At 34.2% G+C, this 24,742-nt stretch overlaps 1 protein-coding gene across 12 annotated transcripts in view; it reads right to left on the bottom strand.

Moving 5' to 3' along the window:
• Positions 1-24,697, bottom strand: part of PPIP5K2 (diphosphoinositol pentakisphosphate kinase 2) — a 74,679-nt gene extending 49,982 nt beyond the window's left edge. For 10 of the 12 annotated variants that reach the window (XM_045565605.1, XM_045565593.1, XM_045565597.1 and 7 more), the window contains exons 1-8: positions 24,492-24,697; positions 18,949-19,350; positions 15,217-15,412; positions 12,630-12,720; positions 11,298-11,383; positions 3,579-3,733; positions 2,207-2,308; positions 1,203-1,364 (exon numbers count right to left, since the gene is read on the bottom strand). In XM_045565605.1, coding sequence (XP_045421561.1) covers positions 1,203-1,364; positions 2,207-2,308; positions 3,579-3,733; positions 11,298-11,383; positions 12,630-12,720; positions 15,217-15,412; positions 18,949-19,062 — 906 coding nt within the window. In that variant the 5' untranslated portion in view covers positions 19,063-19,350; positions 24,492-24,697. Of the gene's footprint in view, positions 1-1,202; positions 1,365-2,206; positions 2,309-3,578; positions 3,734-11,297; positions 11,384-12,629; positions 12,721-15,216; positions 15,413-18,948; positions 19,351-23,320; positions 23,345-24,420; positions 24,441-24,491 lie in introns of those variants that run through there. The other 2 variants (XM_045565595.1, XM_045565594.1) reach the window with 2 other exon arrangements.
• Between the last annotated feature and the right edge of the window lie 45 nt (positions 24,698-24,742).

The raw sequence follows: 24,742 nt of genomic DNA, 5'->3' as shown, positions 1-24,742 counted from the left end.
CATATTTGTGAGCACCTGAAATAAATTTACTTTATTCAGGAGATGAAAATGGCTGAAAGGCTCTAAGAACTTTCTGATTTTCTAAATTTTATGTTCAAATCATGAGTTATTAATATAATGTGATTTTAAGTCACAGTTTTTGGAATCCTGGTATAATAAAATAATTTATATAAAGCTATTAAAACTTATTTACAAGCTAATATTCCTTCCATGAAAGAGGCTTGAAATTATTCAGACATAAAGTATTTCTTTATTATTTAATAACCAGTAGTATATACTAGTGTTGAAGTTATAGATCCAAGGCAAGATTTCAAAAAGTTAAATTTATCCTTGGCCGGGCGCGGTGGCTCATGCCTGTAATCCTAGCCCTCTGGGAAGGCCGAGGCGGGTGGATCACTTGAGGTCAGGAGCTCGAGACCAGCCTGAGCAAGACCCCGTCTCTACTAAAAAATAGAAATAAATTATCTTGACAACTAAAAATATATATAGAAAAAAAAAATTAGCCGGGCATGGTGGCGCATGTCTGTAGTCCCAGCTACTCGGGAGGCTGAGGCAGTAGGATCGCTTAAGCCGAGGAGTTTGAGGTTGCCGTGAGCTAGGCTGATGCCACGGCACTCACTCTAGCCCAGGCAACAAAGTGAGACTCTGTCTCAAAAAAAAGTTAAATTTATCCTTTACTAAATGCAGGCTGTACTACTTCTATTTAAATCTTTACTATACATTAGTTAGATAAAAACCTAACAATATAGATTAATCGAGGGAATTAGTCAAGTGTCAGAAGTAAAATGTTTTCTTTAAGAAATGTATTTATATTGCTTTCATGAACACCTTTTATCATATATTAGGCCAAAGAATCAATCGCCAAGGCTAGAACACTGAGGAACATTTTTATTCAACAAAAAAATTTTATCAGTTCTATGAAAAGTTATACATATAACCAGTTTTAAAAAATCCATTAGACAATCCCCCTAATACTAGTTATTTCCTGTAATATTAATTTCTGAACAAATTGACAATATTTCCTTTTATATAATAAAGAATATATTGGCAATATAAGAATCCCTTGAAAAGTACATGAACTGTTCAGACATAATTACTTTCTCAGCTTACTCCTCCAATTATAAACCCAAATAACATCTTACTCATAAAAGAAAATTAGAATTTCTCTTATAAAGGTCTGTATGGCTTGTATAACATCTTACCTTAAAAGCAAGGCAGACTTTCCAAGCAATTAATTTCTCTCGTGCATTGAGAATAACAGGGTATCTTACTTCTTTTCCTTCACTATCTCGTTCCACCTTGCCATCAAGTGCTGGTGATTTTCGAGCTTCAGCGTGGGCATAATCTGGACCCACTGTATAAACCTTTCACAAATGTTAAGTATACATATATATAAATTTACATAAAACCAGGAGACAACAAATTAAGAAAAATAAAAAAATAGTTCAGACTCTAGACGATTAGAAAGGCACATCTTTGCATTTACATATCAGAAGTTTCAATTCATTGGAAAAGTTGTAATTAATTACATGACAAAACTAGTAAACTGATGTTTCATTCTCTATAGAAAACTATTATATTGAGTATTAAGAGGTATACTAGGATATCAGGCTTATGAATCTGCTTATTATCCTGTGGTCAATAAAGATTCACTAGGGACTTTTTAAGAATAGATTAATGATTAGATTTATACTTTAGGAAGAACACTCTGGTTACAAAGAGACTGGCTGAAAGTAAAGTAATTAAGAACCTCATTTGCCACCAAGTGAAATCACATTTTAATATTACATCACTGTTGCCACAGATCTCAAAACATTATTTACGCTAATCACTGCTTGGAAACTGTGGTGGCCCTTATCCACGATATTTTATTATTTAAAGTCCTTTTAAAGACATAGATATATTATGTTTACCACGAAGTTGGTTTTAAAATATTTTGATAACTATACTTCAATGAAATTTGCCTCCCTCATAATCATGTGTATTTTATTTTGGGTATCTAAGAAGAACACTATTCTTAAAAAAGGGTCCACAGGCTTCAGACTGCCAAAGGTGTTCATGGGAGAAAACATTAAGAATCCCTAATCAAAAAAAAACAGAGATCCAGAATAAAGGTTAGATATAGCTAACTAAAAGATTACCACTTTTCCTGAGATCATTGGTAAATCTAAAATACAAAATTAAAGTCCATTTTAATCAATCCTACCTTAACATCAGTACCATCTGTGGGCATAAACTCTTCATATATATATGAGCCTGTTTTTCGTACATTGCTTTCTGGAGAATAAACACTACTTCTACTGCCAATCTGAAAACAAAAGATGTCCCATCAATATAAAAACCAAAGTTTTTCCCACATTTTTATAACAAAATGATAAATAGTTTACCATTTATTTCCATCTGAGGAGTTTTCAAATAAATTTTTCTAACCCACAAATATTTAACATTTACTATGTACTTGGCACTATCGTAGTCTCTGCTGTTCCTGTAACTTATATGTAAGTTGAAAAGAACAGAAATACAATGAACACAAAGAATTATGTTTCTAAAATTCATCCATGTTGCTACATATAACTCGTCTGTTCATTTTTTCTACTATAGAATTTTTCCACTGTGTAAATACACAAAAATTCATCCATTCTCCTATCAATGTATGTGTAGTTTGTTTTCTAAGATTTGATGATTACAACAATTTGGCTTTGAACATTCTTATAAGTGTCCCAATGACACATGTGTACAAGAATGTTTCTAAGATATGCACTAGACGCAAAATTGCTACATGATAGAATATGCTCATACTCAATTTACAAAGATAATGTCAAAATCTTTTATAAACTATTTTTTATTATAACAATTTAGAGTCTCACCAGCAATATATATAAGAGTTCCCACTGCTCTACATTCTTGTCTATACTTGGTATTGTTGGGCTTCTTAATATTTGCCACTCTAATGGATATTAAAATGGTATGTCATGTTCTTAATTTGAATTTCCATGATTGTTTATAATTGTACATGCATTTTAAATTCTGGAACAGTGCTAAATTGTGTTGCTAAGAGGCTATATTAATTTGCATTACCACCAACAGGAATTTGGGCTTGTGCTTGTTTCCCAACTACCTCAACAATTTTTACCTTTATCAATCCAAAAAGTAATACAATGTCATTATACCTTAGATTTGATTTGCATTTATTTTATTATGGGTACAATTAAGTGTACTTTCATGTAAAAGTTATTAGTATTACTTTTTCTATGAACTGTCTACTTTTCTGTGCCATTTTTTCTAAAAGACTGCTATCTTTTCCTGAATTTCTAGTTTGACAGATATATACATAGGAGGTAAAGGAAAAAAATCAAGTAACTTTCTTGGTATTCTGCAGGCAGGAATTTTGCTTAACAACGTGAAAGAACAAACGATGCCTTGCTTTTCTAACAAACTATAATATGAATTTTATGAATTTACCTCTAAGTGATACATTTTCAGGAGTTCAATATGTAACCATAATTTTATTAAATATTTGATTACTTTTAATAAAATGTATACAACAATGTATGAACTATATTCATATAAAGGTTTACCTTTCTAAAGAGTCTTTGACTTCCACCGCCAGCAGACGTTGGATAATAAATGTAAACATTGTGATCTTCTGCACTAACCGGCTTTTCTACAAATGGCTTTTGGAAAACTTCTCCATTTACTTCTACGTGATCTTCTCCTTCAATCAGACTGCATTCTAGAAATCAAACATAATAACAAGAATAATTATATACTGTATTATAATATCTAGATACCACATGATTACTGAGGACGTTTTTTACTAGAAGAGAGCTCACAAAGAGAAATAAACTTGGATAATGTGCTTACTTGATTTTAATTAAAGATATTCATGAAAATATATATCAATATTTTTATATATGTGGCATTAAGAACTATAGTTGCTCTTCAAAATTTTACGGATTTGCCATTTCATACTACCTTAGATAGGAAATGATGCCATAAGAAGTGGCATCATTAATATCAGAGATACCACAAAACGCAAAAGTTAGAAAAGTAACCCATATGCACAGTAAACAAGAAATCCAATTAGAAAGTTAATTTTTTTCACCTCAAGACAAACAAGAAAAGTTTCCTATTTCAGATAATAAAAGCTATATCTGGTTTTTAATAAAAGTTGCTTTAAGATGCAAGAAAGGTATTGAAATTCCTCACAATATTGTTATCAGAATATTAACTCTTAGGATAAATATTTCTCTTGCCCTTTGAATTGAGTCATGTATACCTTACATGCTGTGTTTTAGATAACCTGGAAAAAGTAGCAAATGGTGCTTTAAAATATAATATTAAGAAACATTTAGTAGTCCAGTTATCCCTTGGTATGTGTAGGGAATTGGTTCTAGGAACCCACACATACACCAAAATTTTCACATACTCAAGTCCCAAAGACTGTGGAACCCACCTAAATGAAAAGTAGATGAGTACTGTAGAGGGGAAAGGGCATGCCTCAAATCATAGTTTGGGTGTGGCAAAGCCATAACATGCAACCAAAATGTTTGTACCCCCATAATATCCTGAAATTTTAAAAAAATGAGCTGACCAAAAAAAAAAAAAAAAAGAAAAAAAAGTAGGCACTCTGTAAACAAAGAAACTGTGAATACTGTATTTTTGATTCATGTTTGGTTGAAAAAAATCCTCATATAAGCGGACCAGAGCAGTTCAAATTTGTATTGTTCAAGTGTCAACGGTATTTCAAAATTCTTAGTCATCAGATATTTAATTATGGCATTGTAACATGAAGATTCTGATACTTAATTTAATAGTTATAGATGAATCATTTGTTTACCCCTAATCAATACAAATTTATATGTAATTTCAAAATTCTTGGAGGTGGACAGAGCAAGATGGCCAAATAGAAACCTCCAGTGATCATCCCTCTGCAAGAATAACAACTACAACTGTCCACACAAGAAAGCACCTTCAGAAGATAAAAAAATCAGGTTAGTGATCATAGTACCTAGTTTTAACATTATATCAAGGAAAGAGACACTAAAGAGGGCAGAATAGATAGCCTTGCATTGCCTATGCCACCATTGCCCCATCCCCCAGCAGTGCAATGCCAGCATGCCTGGCAGACAGAGAATCTATGTGCCTGGGGGAGGGCGAGTGAGGTGACTGTGGGACTTTGCATTGGAACTCAGGGCTGTCCTGGCACAAGGCAACACAGCACACAACAGAATTCTGCTGGTGCCCAGGGAGGGAGCATTAAGACCAGCCCGGTCAGAGGGATAAACTCTGCCCTAGCAGTAGAAACCTTAGTTCTGAGCTAGTCCTACCATCAGCTGACAAGGAGTGGCTTGGGGCCAGAAATAAATTTGTAAGGCAGTGAGGCCATGAAGACTGTAATACGTGGGCAAGTCCTGTGGCTGTGCTGGCTCAGAGCAGCAGCAGCCAAGTTAGTGCCTATGTCACCCCTTCCACAACTCTAGGCAGTTCAGCTCAGGCAGAGTCTTCTTCTGCTGGGGAAAGGAAAGGGAAGAGTTCTGAAGACTTTGTTTTGCACCTTGGGTACCAGCTCAGCCACAGTAAAATCAAGTACCAAGCAGATTCCTATAGCCCTTGATTCCAGGCCTCAGTTTCTGGAAAGCATTTCTAGACCAACCCTGGGCCAGAAGAAAACCCCACGGCCCTGAACAGAAGGACTCAGTCTTAGCAGGATTCAACATCTGCTGACTAAAGAGAGCTTTGAATAAACATCAGAGATAGCCAAGTAGCAGTCAGCATGGACTTTGGGTGATATTGGGCTGGCTTCGGGTGTCACCTGGTGCAGTCCCAGCTTTGGTGGCCACGAGAAGTGTCCACATCATTACTCCCCCAACATCAGCAGCCAAGCATAAAGAGTGAGGGAAGAAAGTGAGAGACTATGTCTGGTAATCCAGGGAACTCTCCCATGTCTTACCCAAGCCCACCAAGGCAAAACTACCAGGTGCCCCCAGTACTGATATGATTGTAATGATCAAAAACTTAGATCATAGTGTTCAATTCCCCTTAAATACCTGGAAAGCCTTCTCAAGGACGGGTTCAAACAAGCCTAGAATGTGGGCTTGAATGTTAGACTAAATAACTAACTCATCAATGCCCAGACATCAACAAACATCCACAAGGATCAAGGAAGACATGATCTCAGCAAATGAACTAAATAAAATACCAATGACCAATCCCAGAGTGACGGAGATATGTGATCTTTCAGAAAAGAATTCAAAATAGCTTCCCTGAAGAGGCTCAGTGAGCTTCAAGAAAACAGAGAAGGAATTCAGAAGCCTATCACAGAAATTTGACAAAGATACTGAAGTTAAAAAAAAAGTCAAGCAGAAATTCTGGAGCTGAAAAATTCCACTGACCAACCGGAAAATGCATCAGAGTCTCTCAACAACAGAATTGACCAAGGAGAAGAAAGAATCATTAGCTTGAAGACAGGCTACTACTTGAAAATACACAGAAGAGAAAAAAGAAAAAGAATAAGAAAGAATGAAGCATGCCTACAAGATCCAGAAAATAGCCTCAAAATGACAAATCTAAGAGTTAGTGGCCTTAAAAAGGAGGTAGAGAGAGAGACTGGGATAGGAAGTTTATGCAAAGAAATAATGAAAAGAAATCCCCAAAGCTAGAGAAAGATATCAATATTCAGGTACAAGAAGGTCACAGAACACCAAAAAGATTTAACCCAATCAAGACTACCTCAAGGCATTTAATAATCATGCTCCCAAAGGTCACTGATAAAAGAAGAGGTACTAAGGGAAGCAAGAGAAAAGAACAAAATAACATAAGAAGGAGTTCCAATATGTCTGGCAGCAGACTTCACAGTGGAAACCTTATAGGCCAGGAGAGATTGGCATGACACATTCAAAATGCTGAAGGAATAAAACCTTAACCCTAGAATATTGTATCTTGCAAAAGTATCCCTCAAACATGCAGGAGAAATAAAGATTTTCCTAGACAAACAAAAGTAGAGGGATTTCATCAACACAGACCTGTCCTACAAGAAATACAAAAAATAGTTCAATCTGAAAGAAAAGGATACTAATGAACAATAAGAAATCATCTGAAGGGATAAAAATCGAAATCATATCAAGCATTTTCTCTGACCTCAATGGAATAAAACTAAAAATAACAAAAGGAACATTGGAAACTATACAAACACATGAAAATTAAACAATAATCCTACGACCCATGGGTCAATGAAGAGATTAAGAAATTCAAAAATTTCTACAAATAAAAATGAAAAACATATCAAAACCTATGTGATATAGTAAAAGCAGTAATAAGAAAAAGTTTATAGCAATACGTGCCTACTTCAAAAAAGTAGAAAAGCTTCAAATAAACAACATCACAATGCCTTTTAAAGAACTAGGAAAATGAGAGCAAACCAAACCCAAAATTAGTAGAAAAAAAGAAATAATAAAGATCAGAGCAGAAATAAATGAAATTGAAACAAAAAAATATAAAAGACAATGAAACAAAAAGTTTTCTGAAAAGATAAACAAAGTTAACAAACCTATAACCGGATTAACAAAGAAAAAAAGTAAACCCAAATAAATCAGAGATGAAAAAGGAGACTTTACAACTGATACTGCAGAAATCCAAAGGATCATTAGAGACTACTATGAGTAACTATATGCCAATAAATTGGAAAAGCTAGAAGAAATGGATAAATTCCTAGGCACATACAACCTACCAAGATTGAACCAGGAAGAAATCCAAAACCTGAATAAATAGATAACAAGTAACAAGACAGAAGCAATAATAGAAAGTCTCCCATCAAGGAAAAGCCCAGGACCCAGTGGCTTCACTGCTGAATTCTACCAAGCATTCAAAAAAGAACTAATACCAATCCTACTTAAAGTACTCCAAACAATTGAGGAGGAGGGCATATTTCCAAACTCATTTCAGGAGGCTAGTATCACCCTGATACCAAAACCAGACAAAGACACAACAAAAAAAGAAAACCAAAGGCCATATCTCTGATGAACATAGATACACAAATCCTCAAAAAAATACTAGCAAACCAAATTCAACATTAAAAAGATTATTCATCACGATCAAGTGGGATGCATCCCAGGGATGCAAGGATGGTTCAACATATACAAATCACTCAATGTGAGACATCATATCAACAGAACAAAGGGCAAAAACCACATGATCATTTAAACTGATGCTAAAAAAACATACAATAAAATTCGACACCTCTTCCAGATAAAATCTCTCAAAAAACTGGGTACAGAAAGAACTTACCTCAACATGATAAAAGCCACATATGACAGATGCACAACTCATATCATACTGAATGAAGAAAAAACTGAAAGTCTACCCTCTAAACCGGGGTCTCCAACCCCAGAGCCACAAACCAGTACCAGTCAGTGGCCTGTTAGGAATCCGGCTGCACAGCAGGAAGGAGGTGAGTGTCAGGCAAGCAGTGAAGCTTCATTTGTATTTACAGCCACTCCCCATCACTCACATCACCGCATAAGCTCCACCACCTATCAGATCAGCAGTGGCATTAGATTCTCATAGGACTGGAAACCCTATTGTAAACTGCACATGCGAGGGATCTAGGTTGCATGCTTCTTATGAGAATGTAATGCCTGATGATCTGAGGTGGAGCTGAGGCAGTGATGCTAGCACTGGAGAGTGGCTGCAAATACAGATTATCATTAGCAGAGAGTTATGACTGCACAATAAATGTAATGTGCTTAAATCAACCTGAAATCATATCCCCCAATCCAGTCTGTGGAAAAATTGTCTTCCATGAAACTGGTCCCTGGTGCCAAAAAGGTTGGGGACTGCTGCTGTATAAGATCTGGAAGAAGACAAAGATGCCCACTCACTACTATTATTCAGTATCGTAACATAGTACTGGAAGTTCTCTAGCTAGAGCAATCAGACAAGAGAAAGAAATAAAGGGCATTGGAAAGGGCAAATTGGAAAGGAAGAAGACAAATTATTCTTGTTTACAGATGATATCATCTTGTATCTGAGAAACCTAAAGACTCCACAAAAAAAACTATTTGGGTTGTTAAACAAATTCAGTAAAGTTGCAGGATACAAAAATCAACATGCAAAAATCAGTACCATTTCTATATGCCAACAGCAAATAATCTGAAAAAGAAACCTAGAAAGTAATCCATTAATAATAGCTTTAAATAAGATAAAACACCTAGGAAAAAACTTAACCAAAGAAGTGAAAGATCTCTATAATGAAAACTATAAAACATCAATGAAAAAAATTGAAGAGAACACACAAAAGATGGAAAGCTATTCCTTGGTCATGACTAGAAGAATCAATATTTTTTAAATGTCCATACTACCTTAAGCAATCTACAGATTCAATGCAATCTCCATCAAAATACCAATAACAGTCTCTTCAGAAATAGAAAAAAATAATCCTAAAATTTATATGGAACCACAAAAGACCCAGAATAGCCAAAGCCATCTTGAGTGAAAAAACAAAACTGGAAGAATCACATTACCAGACTTGAAATTATACTACAGAGCTGTAGTATCCAAAACAGCATGGTACTGGCATAAAAACAGAAAAACAGACACCACAGATCAATGGAACAAACAGAGAACCCAGAAGTAAATCTACACATCTATGGCGAATTTATCTTCAACAAAGGTGCCAAGAACATACAGTGGGAAAAGGATAGTCTTTTCAATAGATGGTGCTGGGAAAACTGGATATCAAATCAAAATGGATTAAAGACTTAAATCTAAGACCTGAAACTATGAAACTACTAAAAGAAAACATTGGGGAAACATTTCAGGACACTAGCCTGGGCAATGATTTCTTGAATAATACCCTGAAAGCACAGGCAACCAAAGCAAAATTGGACAAATGGAATCACATCAAATTAAAAAGCTTTGCACAACAGAGGAAACAACAAAGTGAAGAGACAACTCAAAGAATGGGAAAAAATATTTGCAAACTACCCATCTGAAAAGGCATTAGTAAGCAGAGTATATAAGGAGCTCCAACTACTCACTAAGAAAAAAAATCAAATAATCCAATTAAAAATGGACAAAGGATGTGAACAGACATTTCTCAAAAGAAGACATACAAATGGCCAACAAGTGTATCGAATAAATGCTCAACAATAAACTTCAGAGAAATGCAAATCAAAACTACTATGAGATATCATATCACTCTAGTTAATAATGGCTTTTATTCAAAAAGACAGGCAATAACGAATGCTGGTGAGGATGTGGAGAAAGCGGAACTCTCATAGAGCATTGGTGGCAATGTAAATTATGCAACCACTATGGAGAACAGTGTTAAGGTTCCTTAAAAAGCTGAAAATTGAACTACCATATGACCCCAAATCCCACTGCTGGGTATATATCCAAAGGAGGAGAATCAGTATACCGAAAAGATACCTGCACTCCCATGTGTACTGCAACACTATTTATAACGGTCAAGATTTAGAATCAACTTAAGTGTCCATCAACGGACAAATGGATAAAGAAACTGTGGTATATATACACAATGGAGTATTCTATAGCCACAAAAAAGACTGAAATCCTGCCATTTGCAACAACATGGATGGAAGTGGAGAACATTATGTTAAGTGAAATAAGCCAAGCACAGAAAGACAAACCTTGTGTGTTCTCACTCATATGTGGGAGTTAAATATTAAAATAATTGATCTCATGGAGACAGAGAGTAGAACAATGGTTACCAGAGGCTGGGAAGGATAGTGGGAAGGGGAGGATAGAGTTGGGGTGGTTAACGGGTGCACAAATACAGCTGGATAGTTAGAATGAACAATATTTGATAGTACAAAGTGACTATAGTCAACAATAATTAGGGTATACTTTAAAATAAAGGAATGGAATATGAATGTTCCTAACACAAAGAAATGATAAATGCTTGAGGTGATGGATACAATCATTTTCACGTGATTAATACACATTGTATGCCTTTATCAAAATATCACTTGTACCCTTAAAATATATACAATTATTATGTACCCACAATAATTAAAAAAACTAAAAAATTCTTTATGCTTCTTAGAGATATGTCAAATCTAGACCACAGGAAAGTAGGATAGATGACTCCTAAATTATTAGTCTTTTAACTCACAGTGGCAAATTTTAATCAAATATAATGCTTGTTTAGATTACTTTCAAAAAATGAATAGAATACTATGAATTCTTTAAATTTCTTCCATTTAAATATTGTAGGGAAGTGGTCACAAGTATGCAGAGTGGCAAAAGGCAGCATCCTTAAAATCTCTTATTCTTACCTTTGGGATTATTTGGGTCACGGTTCAAAATTGCATAACGAGGAAGTAAAATACCTTCAGCTTGAAGAATACTATATACTTCTCTCCTAAAGAAAAAGGAAAACATCCTTATTGTTTTATTGCTGTGTTTCACAATGAATATATTATTGCATTGTTTTTAAAGTACATTACTGTTCTATAACTAAATACGGTATGTATATCAACTGTTTTATTTTTTAAAATAGTCACTTCAAATACTGAAAAAACGTATTCTCAGGAAATATTCAGCAATGAGAACAAAAATTATGCACAATACTTTTTGTAACTCAATAAGATACTAATTTTTAAAACTGAGAACATAAATGAATAAGAAGAAATGATTAAAGTTGATATATTACAATGACAGAATATTACCTAACCATTTAAAATCTCATGCTCAAAGAATATTTCAAGACATGGAGAAATATTCACAGTGCACTAGAGAAAAGTGATTCTAATTTTCTAAATTATGGGTGTATGTATGTATTGCTTTCTATACAAAAAATATGGTAGATATATTGACAAAATTAAATGGCTTTCTTTATGCTTTTATTTTGCAAACTTCTTAAAATGAATATACATTTCTATATATGCATACATACTTACAATATATATAATATGCATTAATATATAAACCTAGGAAAAGTGTTTTAAATTTCAGATATTAATAATGCTACTCCCTGGAAAAATAGAGAAAAACAGAAACAGAAAGGCAAAACTACAGGGTCTTATATTTATAAAGCATTTTTATGTATAATCTCATATGACGGTAACAAAAGAAAATAGAATGCTGGTGAAATTATAACTATCAGAGTGAAACATCAATTAAATGAAATACATAAATACACTGATATTTTATAATTTTATAACTTCATAGAAATCCATGCCTTTGACCTGTTAAATGCATGCTAAGATATACAGCAAAATAGTTTTCAAAATAGGTACACTAAACCATTAAAAAAAAATCTAGTTATAATGAGTAAAGTCCTAATTTCATCATCAGTCACAAGACAGAAAAATTATTCATAACATTCAGTGGTATAGTAGACTTTAGAAATTAAACAAATCTGATTTAAGTCCTTGTCCCACTACTTGGGGAACTATTTGTGAGTTTGGGAAAATTAACTGATCTTCTTGATCTTTATGTTTCCTCATCTGTAAAATTTGGTAATAAATAACTATTTCTTAGTATCATTTTGAAGATACAATGAATTAATGTATGTGAAAACACCTGATACCATGTCAGTATATAGTAAGTACTAAATAAATGTTAATTTTCCTTCCTCAATTCAGCCAACTTTCCCACTCACTCACCTATCTTGTATGAGATACTGCATATTCAAGTCATTGATTACAAATGGATTCCTGAGTTTTGCATAGGCAACTGCTTTGTCCAGTGGAAATCCTAAGAACACATATTATTAACATATTCTGTACAATCCCAAGATAAGTTGACATCTATAACTTTATCAACTTGAATTGATGCCACCTCCCATAAAAGAATAATTTCATTAAGCACATAACTGCTTTCTATAACAGGTACAGAATAATATATACATAAACCTTGATTTAACTTATACTGTTAAATCTTATTCTTCCTAATTTGATTGATAAGGCACAGCAAGCCAGTGGCTATATAATCAAGTTTAGAGCACTGACATGTTAGTCAATGCCTGACTAGTCAAAGTCATCAGAAGGAAAGAGTCACCTCATATACAAAGAGAAATCTATATAAAAAATAAGTGTATCACAATCACCTGGTGATTTTTAAAAAATATAATCAATACTTCTTCTTTTCACTTAGATATTTTGATGCCTACACATATAAATTTGCTGATATTCAAAGAACTTTATGTATCTTTAAAAATAGCAGCAAAAGCAAAAGTTAATTCATTTATAACAGATATGTTCAAAATATAAAATATACGAGCAGAATCATGCTGTTGCTAGGTCAATGTTAAGATATCAGAAATTAACTCCCTAAAATTTCTAGACTTTGTTAAAATTACTAATTATAATTACAATGAAAACCAATCAAATGGCAGATATAGTAAAAGCCTTCCCCCAAAAAATCTAAAGAATTTTAGTGATTGTATTTTACTCTCTATATTGACACTAGAAGTCTCCGATTTTATCCATCAATACACATTATTAAGAGAAGTAGTATGCTATTGTGGTTAAGAACATAAACCAGTGTTCAAATCCTGGCTCCATCTTTCAGTACCTCTGTGTCCTTGGGCAAGTTTATTTAACATCTCTAAGCCTCTGCTCACAGCCTAATGAGTACACCAGTCTTATGTAGTAGGCTTTTTGAGTAATAAAAGAGCATATATAATGCACTTAGTACAGTATATGGCACAGTAAGTGCTTGATAAATGTTAACTGTTAATCCTTAAGTGATAATATTTTTAAAACTATCTTATCTATGGAAAAGGATAAAATTCAGCAAGCATATGTAACTTCAGCACTTAACTCTAGAATACTAGTATACCTGTGAAGAGATTGAATTTTGCAGCATTACCAGAATAGTTAGAAGAGAAAGTATTAAAACATACTGAAGTTAAAAAAAAAAAAAAAAAAGCTATGGTCAGTTAAACAAGATTTATTCCTAAACTCCTCCTCATTTCTAAATTTAAATGAAGATATCCTACACTAAGAATCACTTGGCCACAAATTATAAATCCATCAAATTTTATAAAGACTCCCAGAATTCATCACTTGTAAAGATGTCTTGGGGACTATGATTTGAAGCCACCCAACAGAATTCAGCAAACAGAAAATTCTACACAGTCAGTTCCCTGCTTTTATTGTTAAAGAGGAGCTTTTTCCTTACCAAGAGATGGTATATGGGATATGACTTTAGCTATGTAGCATCAAGTTTTTACTGGCAAATAGCTTTTATAGGAAGAAGCATACAATGGTAAGGGAAGAACACCTTAACCTAAAAGTTAAGCAAATTTTAACATTCTCTAAAATGAGCAGCCTCAGTCTGCAAAGATCAGGGCGCCTTGATTTCTCTATAAAACAATGAAAATCAATTAGGTTATAAGAGCACAAAAAATCTCAACTATGCCCCATTTTCTTCCTGCTGAAGTGAGACTTTAATATAGCTCAGGAAAACATATTTTGGTAATAAGTTATAATTAACTATGAATACATTTACAACTGAGAGCACATCTCATTTTCAATTATGGATCTTAGTAGAAATTCACTTATTTCACAGATTCTTAGGTTATAAATTTTCAGATATACATTTAGCAATAATTCTGATTAGTGTACTTTACTGTAAGTTAATACTTAAGCTTAATTGATATTTCAGTTTGATTGAATAGGCAAGAAAGATCTAAAAATCTGAAATATTAAGTTCGTAAGAAATAAAGTATGAATATGTATATGAAGAATGATATACCATTTTCTATAGGCAAAAAGGGGCTTAAAATATTCAATAATTCAAGAATTTATCCTAAGAAACTTAGGGATGCACAGATACACATTCAAAGAGTTCATCACAAACTTATTTTTCATAGTGAAAACGGGATACTATCCAAATGTTAGCATGTTAGTTAAATATGTTACGGTACATCCATGCAATGATATACTATGCTGCCATTAAAAGCTAGGTTATTGAATAATGATACAGTGGGGAAAATATCCTCTTGATGTAACAGTGAAAAAAACTAAATGTAAAATTACACATAGACAGTGACACTAAATTTTTTTTAAAAAAATACACATAGAAGAAAAAAACTGGAGAGACATATATCAACATGTTAACATCATCTACCTATGAGAGTGGGCTAGTTCATTTTATTTTTCTGTTTTATCCAATATTCTACAATTAATAGGTATTAGTTTTCTAATCAAAGAGGATCAAGGAGTTTCTTCCCCCTTTCTTTAATACCTTTAGAATGGAAAGAAATAAGACAATCACATAAAGGCCAATTTTCCACTGGTTCATTCAAAATAACTTCCTCTTCAAATACCACTACTGTGATATATTTAAATAAGGAGATCCGTTCAAGAATTTCCTTCATTGGTTTGGATTTGGATTTCTTTGCCATGGAACATATTCCAACCACAATCTGCCTCTCAGGTGGCTAAAATAAAAATGAAAAAAAAAAAAAAAAAAGCAGGTTAATTTAACACGAATTCCAAAGTACAGCTACCTTAATTTTCAGAAGATGATGAGGCATGTAATAAATCAATAAAAGTGACACATTAACAAAGGAATTTAAAAAAATTATATCATTATAATGAACCCAATAAATTAAGTTTTCCACAAAGTGTGGAAAAATTTAAAAACACGTTCAGAATATTGTTAGTATTTTCAGTCAAATTTAAAACTCAAATGAACACTCTTTCTTTAACTGCCCCTAGCATTTATTTACCCTTCTCATAGCAGAAAAGGGAAAATAATGGCCAAAATCCATCTAATCCACGTAAAAAGGCCAATGGGAGTCAGGTAAAAAATTCTCTTGCCTAAAATAAGTTCTGACTTCAAAGTTATACGGTACTAAACTATTTATGTAGATTGAGTTTGAGTATTAGTTGGTCACCAAAGACAACCTGGAAGGAAATTTTAAAGAAAGCCAATGCTAACAGAGTCTTCATATTCCACATTCCTGTTTAACGGGGTTACTGATCTCTGGTACCCTCGTAACAGCTCAAAGGCCATGATTTGGTCTAAAACTAAAAACAGCAGGATATAGAAATAGTAATTTATGAGTAGCTCATGAATTTATAAAATTACTCAAGATTCATTCTGGGATTTTTGCATTTAGGAGCTTAGAGTTTTATCAAATGTATAAAACTATTAATATCTATTAATATGTCTAGTTTTTAATTTCAATTCTTCTCTCTCTTCCATTATACTTTATGTAATTCATATGATATTATAATCTGGGCTCAAAAAGTGGTTTACGAGACCTTCTCTTACAATAATCTAAAAATAAAATTAGATAACATCAAAATTCAATTATTCTTTTTTCAATGCTTAGAATAAAACGTCTGCATTGCCTCTTCAAACTCATGAAATTTATAGTTCAAATCAGTACTATGTTTGATCATAAACCAAATAGATTATCAATTCTAACCTTCCTGGGATCTGCTGTATCTCCCCCTCTGATCAACTTCTTTTTTTTTTTTAATTTCAGAGTATTACAGGGGTAGGAAACACTTTGGTTACATAAATTGTCTTTGCATCACCCGAGTCAGAGCTACAAGCATCATCATCAGCTTTTTACATTCCTTATTGAATGCTTTCCTGATCAAAAGCCTTGATATAGCTCATTACAATGTTCCTAAAGCAGATTGCCCCAGACAACAAAAGTATTGAAACTAACATTTCACACTGCCTTACAATTTTTAAAAAATGACAATGTATGGTTTTGTTTATTTATTACACATCTATTTAATGAATATTTGCTCACTGGTTAGGATAAACAGGAAACATTCAAGTTTGAAATGTACAGATTCTTAAGAAAAAGTTACAGAATTTTCCTAAATACGATCTTAGGAGCATGAAAATAATTTCTTAAACAGATCTGAGTTGTTTCATTCGATTTAATGTCTAACAAAACTAAAATTCACTTTGAAATCTTAAAAACTAGAGCATGATCTAGAATAAATCATTTTATAAAGTGAACAAAGCAATAAAACAAACCAAATCAAGCTCTTCAAAAGTAGTAACTGTGCATCACAAGTGCAAGCCCAGTTTCTTTAGCACCAGTATTTCAAGAACTATGCTAAGTGTTGAAGATTAGATATACAAAAAGTACCTATTCTCAAAGTATTTTGAATCTAAGAGGGAACACAGTAATAATACAATGCATTGCGATACATGGAATATGCAGCCCACCCTCTCTAACTGTGGGTTCCACATCTGTGGATTCAACCGTGTATTGAAAATACTTGGGGGAAAAAACTGCATATATACTGAAAATGTACATACTATTTTTCTTATCATTATTCCTTAAACTACAGTATGACAACTATTTACATAGCATTTATATTGTATTAGGTATCATAAGTAATCTAGAGATGATTTACAGTATACAAGGGGATGTGCATAGGTTATATGCAAATACTTCATCATTGTATATAGACAGAGGACTTGAGCATTCACAAATTTGGGTATCCACAGGGAGTCCTAGAACCAATCTCCCATCAACACTGAGGGATAACTGTATATATGTCAAGGTATAGACATAGTACTGAGGAAGAAAGTGTTCAAGTTTGTCACAGGGAAAAGCAAGGAGAGTGGAAAGAGTGAAAGACATGAAATCTGAGCAAGGTTTTGAAGACTGCAAAATAATTCACAAGGCATCCCAAAATAAGATCATTTCAGAGAGATAAAGGAGTACACACAACAGGAAAGAGGCATGGTACAGCATGGAATAAATATGGGGAAATAAAATTTTGATGTTACTAAAACATAAAAGATAGGAAGGACAGTAGACAAGTATGGTTGTAGATATAGAAAGGAGATAAAAGTCCTTACATGTAAAAAGACTGAACTTGATCTACCAGTGGCATTCAAATTGTGTTCAGAAGAACTCTAGAGAAAAGAGGTAAGGGTACTAGAGGCTGAATCAATAGTGCTTTCTAGTCTAAGTGTACCAGAGAAGCTCTGCTTTTATGTTTTCCTTACAGGACTTCTAGATAAGATTTCAGATGAAGAAAATTTTGGGCTGGTAAGAGAAGCCTGAAAATCATTATTTTTTCAAGGGCCGAGGGTAAAATGAGTAACAGTCTAATCTGCATTTCAAATAAGTATAACTCCACTGTGAAAGACACTGTTATTATGAAAAAGGGTTTAAAGAGTCATTTTATAGCTATTTTGGTTTATTTTTACTATATTTAATAACAGATTTTTCTTTTAAAACAAAATTCTTTTTCCAATTTGAAATATAAAAAAACACAAATATTTTAAATCAGTTCTTAGAGTAAAGCAATCTCTACTTGTAAAAAAAAAAAAAAGACCACTGTTGAGTAAGAAAAATGTTGTTCTAATGTAAGCATAGCAAAATGGGCATAATAAATGCGTGTCATTCTTAAGATCCAGTATGCATGTAACATTATAATACATCAAAAAGAGAACAAGACTTACACACACACACACACAGATACTTGAGGTAGCTTCTAGCCACCCAGTTTGCAGATTTCTCAATAGTTAATAGTGGTATCTTCAGGTCAACCAGCACTTGTATTGACAACATGATAAACTTAATGAATCTGGTTAAATAGTCCTCCTGTTTTAGTAACTTTTTCTATTTTATCTTGATGTATTTGTTATGTATTTCTACACACAAGAAGCCTTTTTGTTTCATAGCCCAGATTACTCTGTTTCTCTCTGCCATTTTTTCTACCTAATCATGAGTTATGCTATGCATATCACTGAAAGAAACTAAAACAGGCATCATTAAACAATTTAGAAGTTTGGCCCCTAACTGTATTTCTTAATTCACCATAGATTCCATGATATCACTCATGAAACAAAATATACTTTCTCAGTCTAAAGATATCTCCAATAAATTTGCATGTGAAAAAAGTCTTCATTTAAGATTAATTCAAATTGACAGCGATTAGTAAAAAGCCTATATTGTATTGGTCTTGTCTCACCAAAGAAACTTACAGAGTCATCATCCTCGTCATCATCTTCATCTGCATGGTGGAAGAAATGTCGATAATTTCCAGGGTTTATTTCTGTATCTTCAGGCCCAAGAAAGAATCTGGGGCCCTCACTCATTTTTATTTTATTTGATATAGATATAATTTAAATAATCTATATGAAAACTGCTTCTAAATAAATTTCATCAGACAAAAGCATTCTACCTATACTAGTTGACACATAGGTCTGTTACAGCTTGTTTCTGTTTATACAATCACTTGAAATTGTGATGACAGTTCATTGGCAAATGCTCTTTTGTTCTCAGGTATCATTACTTCACTGTTGATATCAAAGTTGTTGCTGCAGTTTAAAATACAAAGACAGGGAGGCTATTGCTTTCCTGAGTTGATACAGCAATCTTTTTACCTGAAATGCAATGAAAAAATTAATTTTCGAGAGTGTAACTCAAAAACATTTATGTGAAAGTATTTTAAATGACGCTTATAAAATTAGCACCAATAGCATGATGTATAATGTCAAAATGAAAATATATTTTCTCGCCTAAAAATTAAGAAAGACTCTGATATTCAGTAATATACATCTTGACAATTTGACAAACTGATAGGAAACAAAGACTATACACTAAATTACTTAAGTCCAAAAATATTTTTAAACATTGAGAAAATTATTCAAATTATAACATAATTACATTAAAAGCTAAATCCTTCAGCACATAGTTCAAAAATATCTGAATGCAATAGAAAAGAAAAAATGTAATGTGGGTTTAAAAACCACTGACAATTAAATATTAATCTCAAATTACATTAAATTAACTTGTAAAAGTTCAGTTTGCAAACAGGTATTTTAGGGAATATAACCATTCTGCATTCTGGTCTCACACGTTAAAAAAAAAATTAGAGTCAAAACACGATTTCATTCTAACAGCAGTTCTTAACCTTGTAGAAGTCAAAAACTCTTCAGCAAATCTAATAAAATCTACACATCATCCCCCCACCCCCAAAAAAGTACATGTGCACTAAACTCTGCGAGCTGTTTTATGTGACTGACGTTCAAACCCTTCCACATAATCAGGGATCCATGAACATCAGTTAAATAACTATCATATAAGAATGATATAATCTCAAAATATTCCTTACCAAACTTATTTACATGTACTTGTTCCCTGGTCACATTAAAATTAATTATATACCAAGATGAAACTACACAACAAATTTTTCATCTGATCACTGGTAAAATAAGAAATTACTTGCTCAAGTATTCTTAAGAAGAGCTGAACAATATACTAGATAGAAGTTAAAAGCCTAACTCCAAAAGTTCTATTCCTAAAGATCTAAACCCACTTTAACTCGTGGCTCCATACTATAATACCAGTTTACTCAGTCAGTCTTTATTTTATCAATGCTAATATCAGTTTACTCAGTCTTGATTTTATCCGTCTTTAAATTTCAGTGTTACAAAATTTAAAACAATTTGTAATTAAAAAATGAAATCAGAAATAATTTACTTAATAAATCAATGTTTTTTGTTCCTCTTCCCTCTGTGTTGTTTAACATTAAAAAATGTTTGCTGAAAAAGAAAAAGAAAGTTTCCAATAGTTATAAAACTTGACAGTGGTGGATAAGTTGATCTCAGTTCTGTTTTATATCAGATGGCAAACATCTTTTGGTTTCTTTTTAATCTTCTCATCTAAAAACAGCTCAACTATTTTAACGATGGAAAGAGCATGTGTTTTGAAGTCAGACATACCTGTTTTAATCTGTGATTAAACTAATGATTTATGGTAGTTTCTCTGAACCTGTTTCTTCATCTATAAAAAAGAGGGTTTAGTAAACACCTTGAAACTCTGTGAAGACTAAGTGAGGTAGCATAGGTGCATGGCATGTTAAACACTCAATAAGCCTTAATTTCTGTAAGCACTCCCATAAAATAAACTCCCTACTAACATGACAGGCAAATCTAAAAGAATAAATATTGCTCATTTGATGAAATTAATATATTTATTTAATATTGTTCACCTATTATAGAAGGCACAGTATTAGGTGCTGGCAATATAAAGTCAAAGGAAACATGGCCCTTTTCCTCAAGGAGCTTTTAATATAGGAGGAAGACAACCAAGTAAATTATCATTTCCTGTTTCAGCAGGATAAGTAAACTGATAAAACAGATAATAGAAATGTGCAATAATATGTCTCACTATCCATTTCAGAATGGCAATGATGGGAAATGCCAGATCCAGCACATCTGTGCATATATGGATATATACTTACACATATATATGTACATATGTGTCTGTATACACACACTTTATGGCATTATTTTCAAATTGTACTTCCTTCTAGTTTAGGTGTTCTAACAAAAGTGAAAACAATTCTGTTTTAGAGGCAAAACTGAAAATTAACTTTTAAAAACTTTCTAATTTTATTCATTGTAAAAATGAATGCATAAAAATGAAATTTTAAAAATCAGTTAATAATCCCATGACCCAGAGGCATAATTAATGGTTGTAGTTCTTGGCTGTAGAACTACTGGGTTGTATTTCCTATTAGTCTTTTCAATATATATTCTCCCACATTTTTGAGATACTTTATATAATATATATGTGTAAGTAGAAATAAACTTTTGGGGGGAAAAAGTATGTATCCCATAGAGTTTTTTTCCCAAGAGTATGAATTAATGACTGATTTGTATCCTCTTGTTTACTCATTCAAATTCTGTTTCAGTCTTTAATGCTGCTTGAAGTACACAGACATATGTCTTTCATTTGATTATGAACTTAGGTCTGAAATCATATCTTTCATACCTTTACTGCTCCTGGTCAGAGCTACCTAGTCCTTAAAATAACACATTGGATCATCCATTAATCCCACATAGTATTCAGAGCCCCCCCTGCCTAAACTTAAAAATCTTTCCAAGCCATAATGGCAGCCCTTTCCATAGTTTCCCTCAGGAGCCCAACTATGAACTAATAATAAATTTCTACTCCCCAAATCAGAGGAAATGGGAGCTCCTGCTGCTCAGCCTTAACAGACACATAACCAGTTTTCCTAAAATCCCAAAGCATTTTCCAGTGGAAACACTGTCATAAATGGTGATTCAGTTTTGGGGCACTAATAAATAGTACAGGTACTTAATAGGGTATTAAATAGGCTTCTGCAGGCTGACAAAGGCAACCAAGTATCATTTGTAAAATTACACACACACATACACAAACCCATTCTAAGTTACACACAACCTTCACATTGATTTTTTTTCCTTCTCAAACATTCATACAACATCTTTTTGCTGAGCCTGCATTTCCTTCTGCCTGGAATTCATTGCTCTCCTTGGAAGTTCCTATTCCCCCTTCAATAACCAATCGGAGGGTCTTCAATGAATGCTTTCCTGACAACTATCATGCCCCAAGTACACATCAAAACCCTCTCCTTTCTATCCTCTATGCTCCACAGCATTTTAGATCTCTTGTTTATAATGATCTGTTTCTATCAGATTTGGTTTTTTCCTTCCCAACTTATGAAAAGTTTCAAACATTCAGAAAAATTGAAAAAATAGTTCACTAAACACCCATATATACACACCATTAGAATCAACAATTGCCAACATTTTGCTATATTTACTTTCTTTATATACACACACACATATATATTTGCTGTACCATTTGAAAGTTGTAGGTATCACTTTCATCTCTAAATACTTTAGTATGCACCTCCTAAAAGGACATCTTCCTACATAACCACAATACTATTTCTACCTAAGAAAATTAATAGTTCCTCAACATTATCTATATGTAGGTGCATGGGAGCTTTTGGAGATCAAGGACCTCATTTATATATTCCCATACTTAACCTGGTGCATATCACTTATTTGAGTGATCAATAAAATTTCTACCAATTGTTCAATTTAACACTCTCACCGTGCAAGACATACAAATTTAAAATTTAAACAGCAAGCTTTGATTGTATAACTGTGAACCTTCTGCAGGTCAGTTTAATCACTTGTTTTAAATAAGCCTGTGCTGCAATAAATACAGTATTTGGGGTTCTGAACTATTTAATTCAGCATCACAATGCTCCACAAAGGCAGAGATTATGTCTATTTCTTGTTAGATACATAAACGCGTACATCAAAATTTTTTTACAAGAATACTCTCAACTACTGAAAATGTTAGTTAAGAAAGTGGAAGTGAGGCCGGGCGCGGTGGCTCACGCCTGTAATCCTAGCCCTCTGGGAGGCCGAGGCGGGTGGATCGCTGGAGGTCACGAGTTCGAGACCAGCCTGAGTGAGACCCCGTCTCTACTAAAAAAATAGAAATAAATGATCTGGACAACTAAAAATATATATAGAAAAAAAAAAATTAGCCGGGCATGGTGGCGCATACCTGTAGTCCCAGCTACTGGGGAGGCTGAGGCAGGAGGATCGCTTAAGCCCAGGAGTTTGAGGTTGCTGTGAGCTAGGCTGACGCCATGGCACTCACTCTAGCCCGGGCAACAAAGTGACACTCTGTCTCAAAAAAAAAAAAAAAAAGTGGAAGTGAAGCAGAATAATGGAAGAACAATAGAATACAGATCTGAAGCCAGATCTGGTTTCTAATACAGACTCAAACGCTTACTTGCAGCAAAAGTTTACTAAAGCATGTTACCTGACCTCTCTAAGCCTCAATTTCTAAGTCTTTAAAATGGAGGTAATAATTTAATATATACTTCATGGAATTGAGAAGAGTGAATGAGAAAAATAAGTAAAACACTCGGTACACATAAGACTCAGTTAATGGCAACTGTCATTATTTTATCTGCCTGAAACAAAAAAAATACATACTTCATTAAAGAATTTATAATAGCAAAATAAAATTTTGAGTATTGAGCGAGGATGCTAAGTGCTGAGGTCAGCCATGCTTTCTACTCCCACAGTTAAGCCTTCCAGCACGCTACAACTAGACAACTAATAGCCACAGGACTTCAAGACTCGTAAACTTCCAAGAAGTCATCAAGAACCTCGTGAACGAGATGCAGTGGGCACCGCCTCAGCCCCTCTCCCTTAAAGCGCAGGAGGATGCAACACCCTCCAACTGATGAGGTGCCGGAGTGACTCGCAGCCTCTGCTCGTACCACGGAAAGCTTCGACGCACGAGGCTTTTGTTCCTTTAAAGCGGGCGTGGAAGCGACAAGGAGAGGAATAAAGACTGAGGAATGAAAATAAAAACAGCCACCTCTACTCACAGCAGTCCCTAAACTCGAGGCTGCCCACTCTGGTGGGGCGAGGCGCACAGTGGGGTAGAAGCTCGGCAGTCCCGTTTTAGCTGCGCTGCAATTTCTGGCGTCTCAAACCCAAGAAATGAAAAGGGGAGGCACTGGGGGAAGAGGAGGCGATACCAAGACGCAGAAGGATCCTCAGGGCTGTGCTGTCACGCCACGCCCGCGCTCTGGCACATGCCCCCCGTAGGAGCACGTGTGCGGATTCCGCAGAGACAAAGCAACTGACCCGCGGCGGCCGCAGCCCTCACGGAACCGGGTTCCGCATCTCCGGTTCTCCTCCGGCCTCGGGGCCCTCACCTGCCGCGACTGCGGCCGTCACGCGAGCTGTTGGAGATGGCCGAGCCCATTCAAGGCTAGGTTTTGCTTTTTAATCCGGGGGAGCGAGCAGGCGTGAGGTGTTCGTCCAGAGACTTCAGCTGTAGGCGTGGACGTGGGTTCCTTCCTTCAGCAGCCACTGAGGGGCCACATAGAGGTACCTCAGGCGCCACTACACCTTCCCAACATCCGCCACGCCTCCTCCCCGCCCTGATCGGGTCTCACGCGGAAAC

The sequence above is a fragment of the Lemur catta genome, chromosome 12, assembly GCF_020740605.2.
Source record: "Lemur catta isolate mLemCat1 chromosome 12, mLemCat1.pri, whole genome shotgun sequence".
NCBI classification, from domain to species: Eukaryota; Metazoa; Chordata; class Mammalia; order Primates; family Lemuridae; genus Lemur; species Lemur catta.
This window is presented reverse-complemented; position numbering and strand designations above follow the sequence as displayed.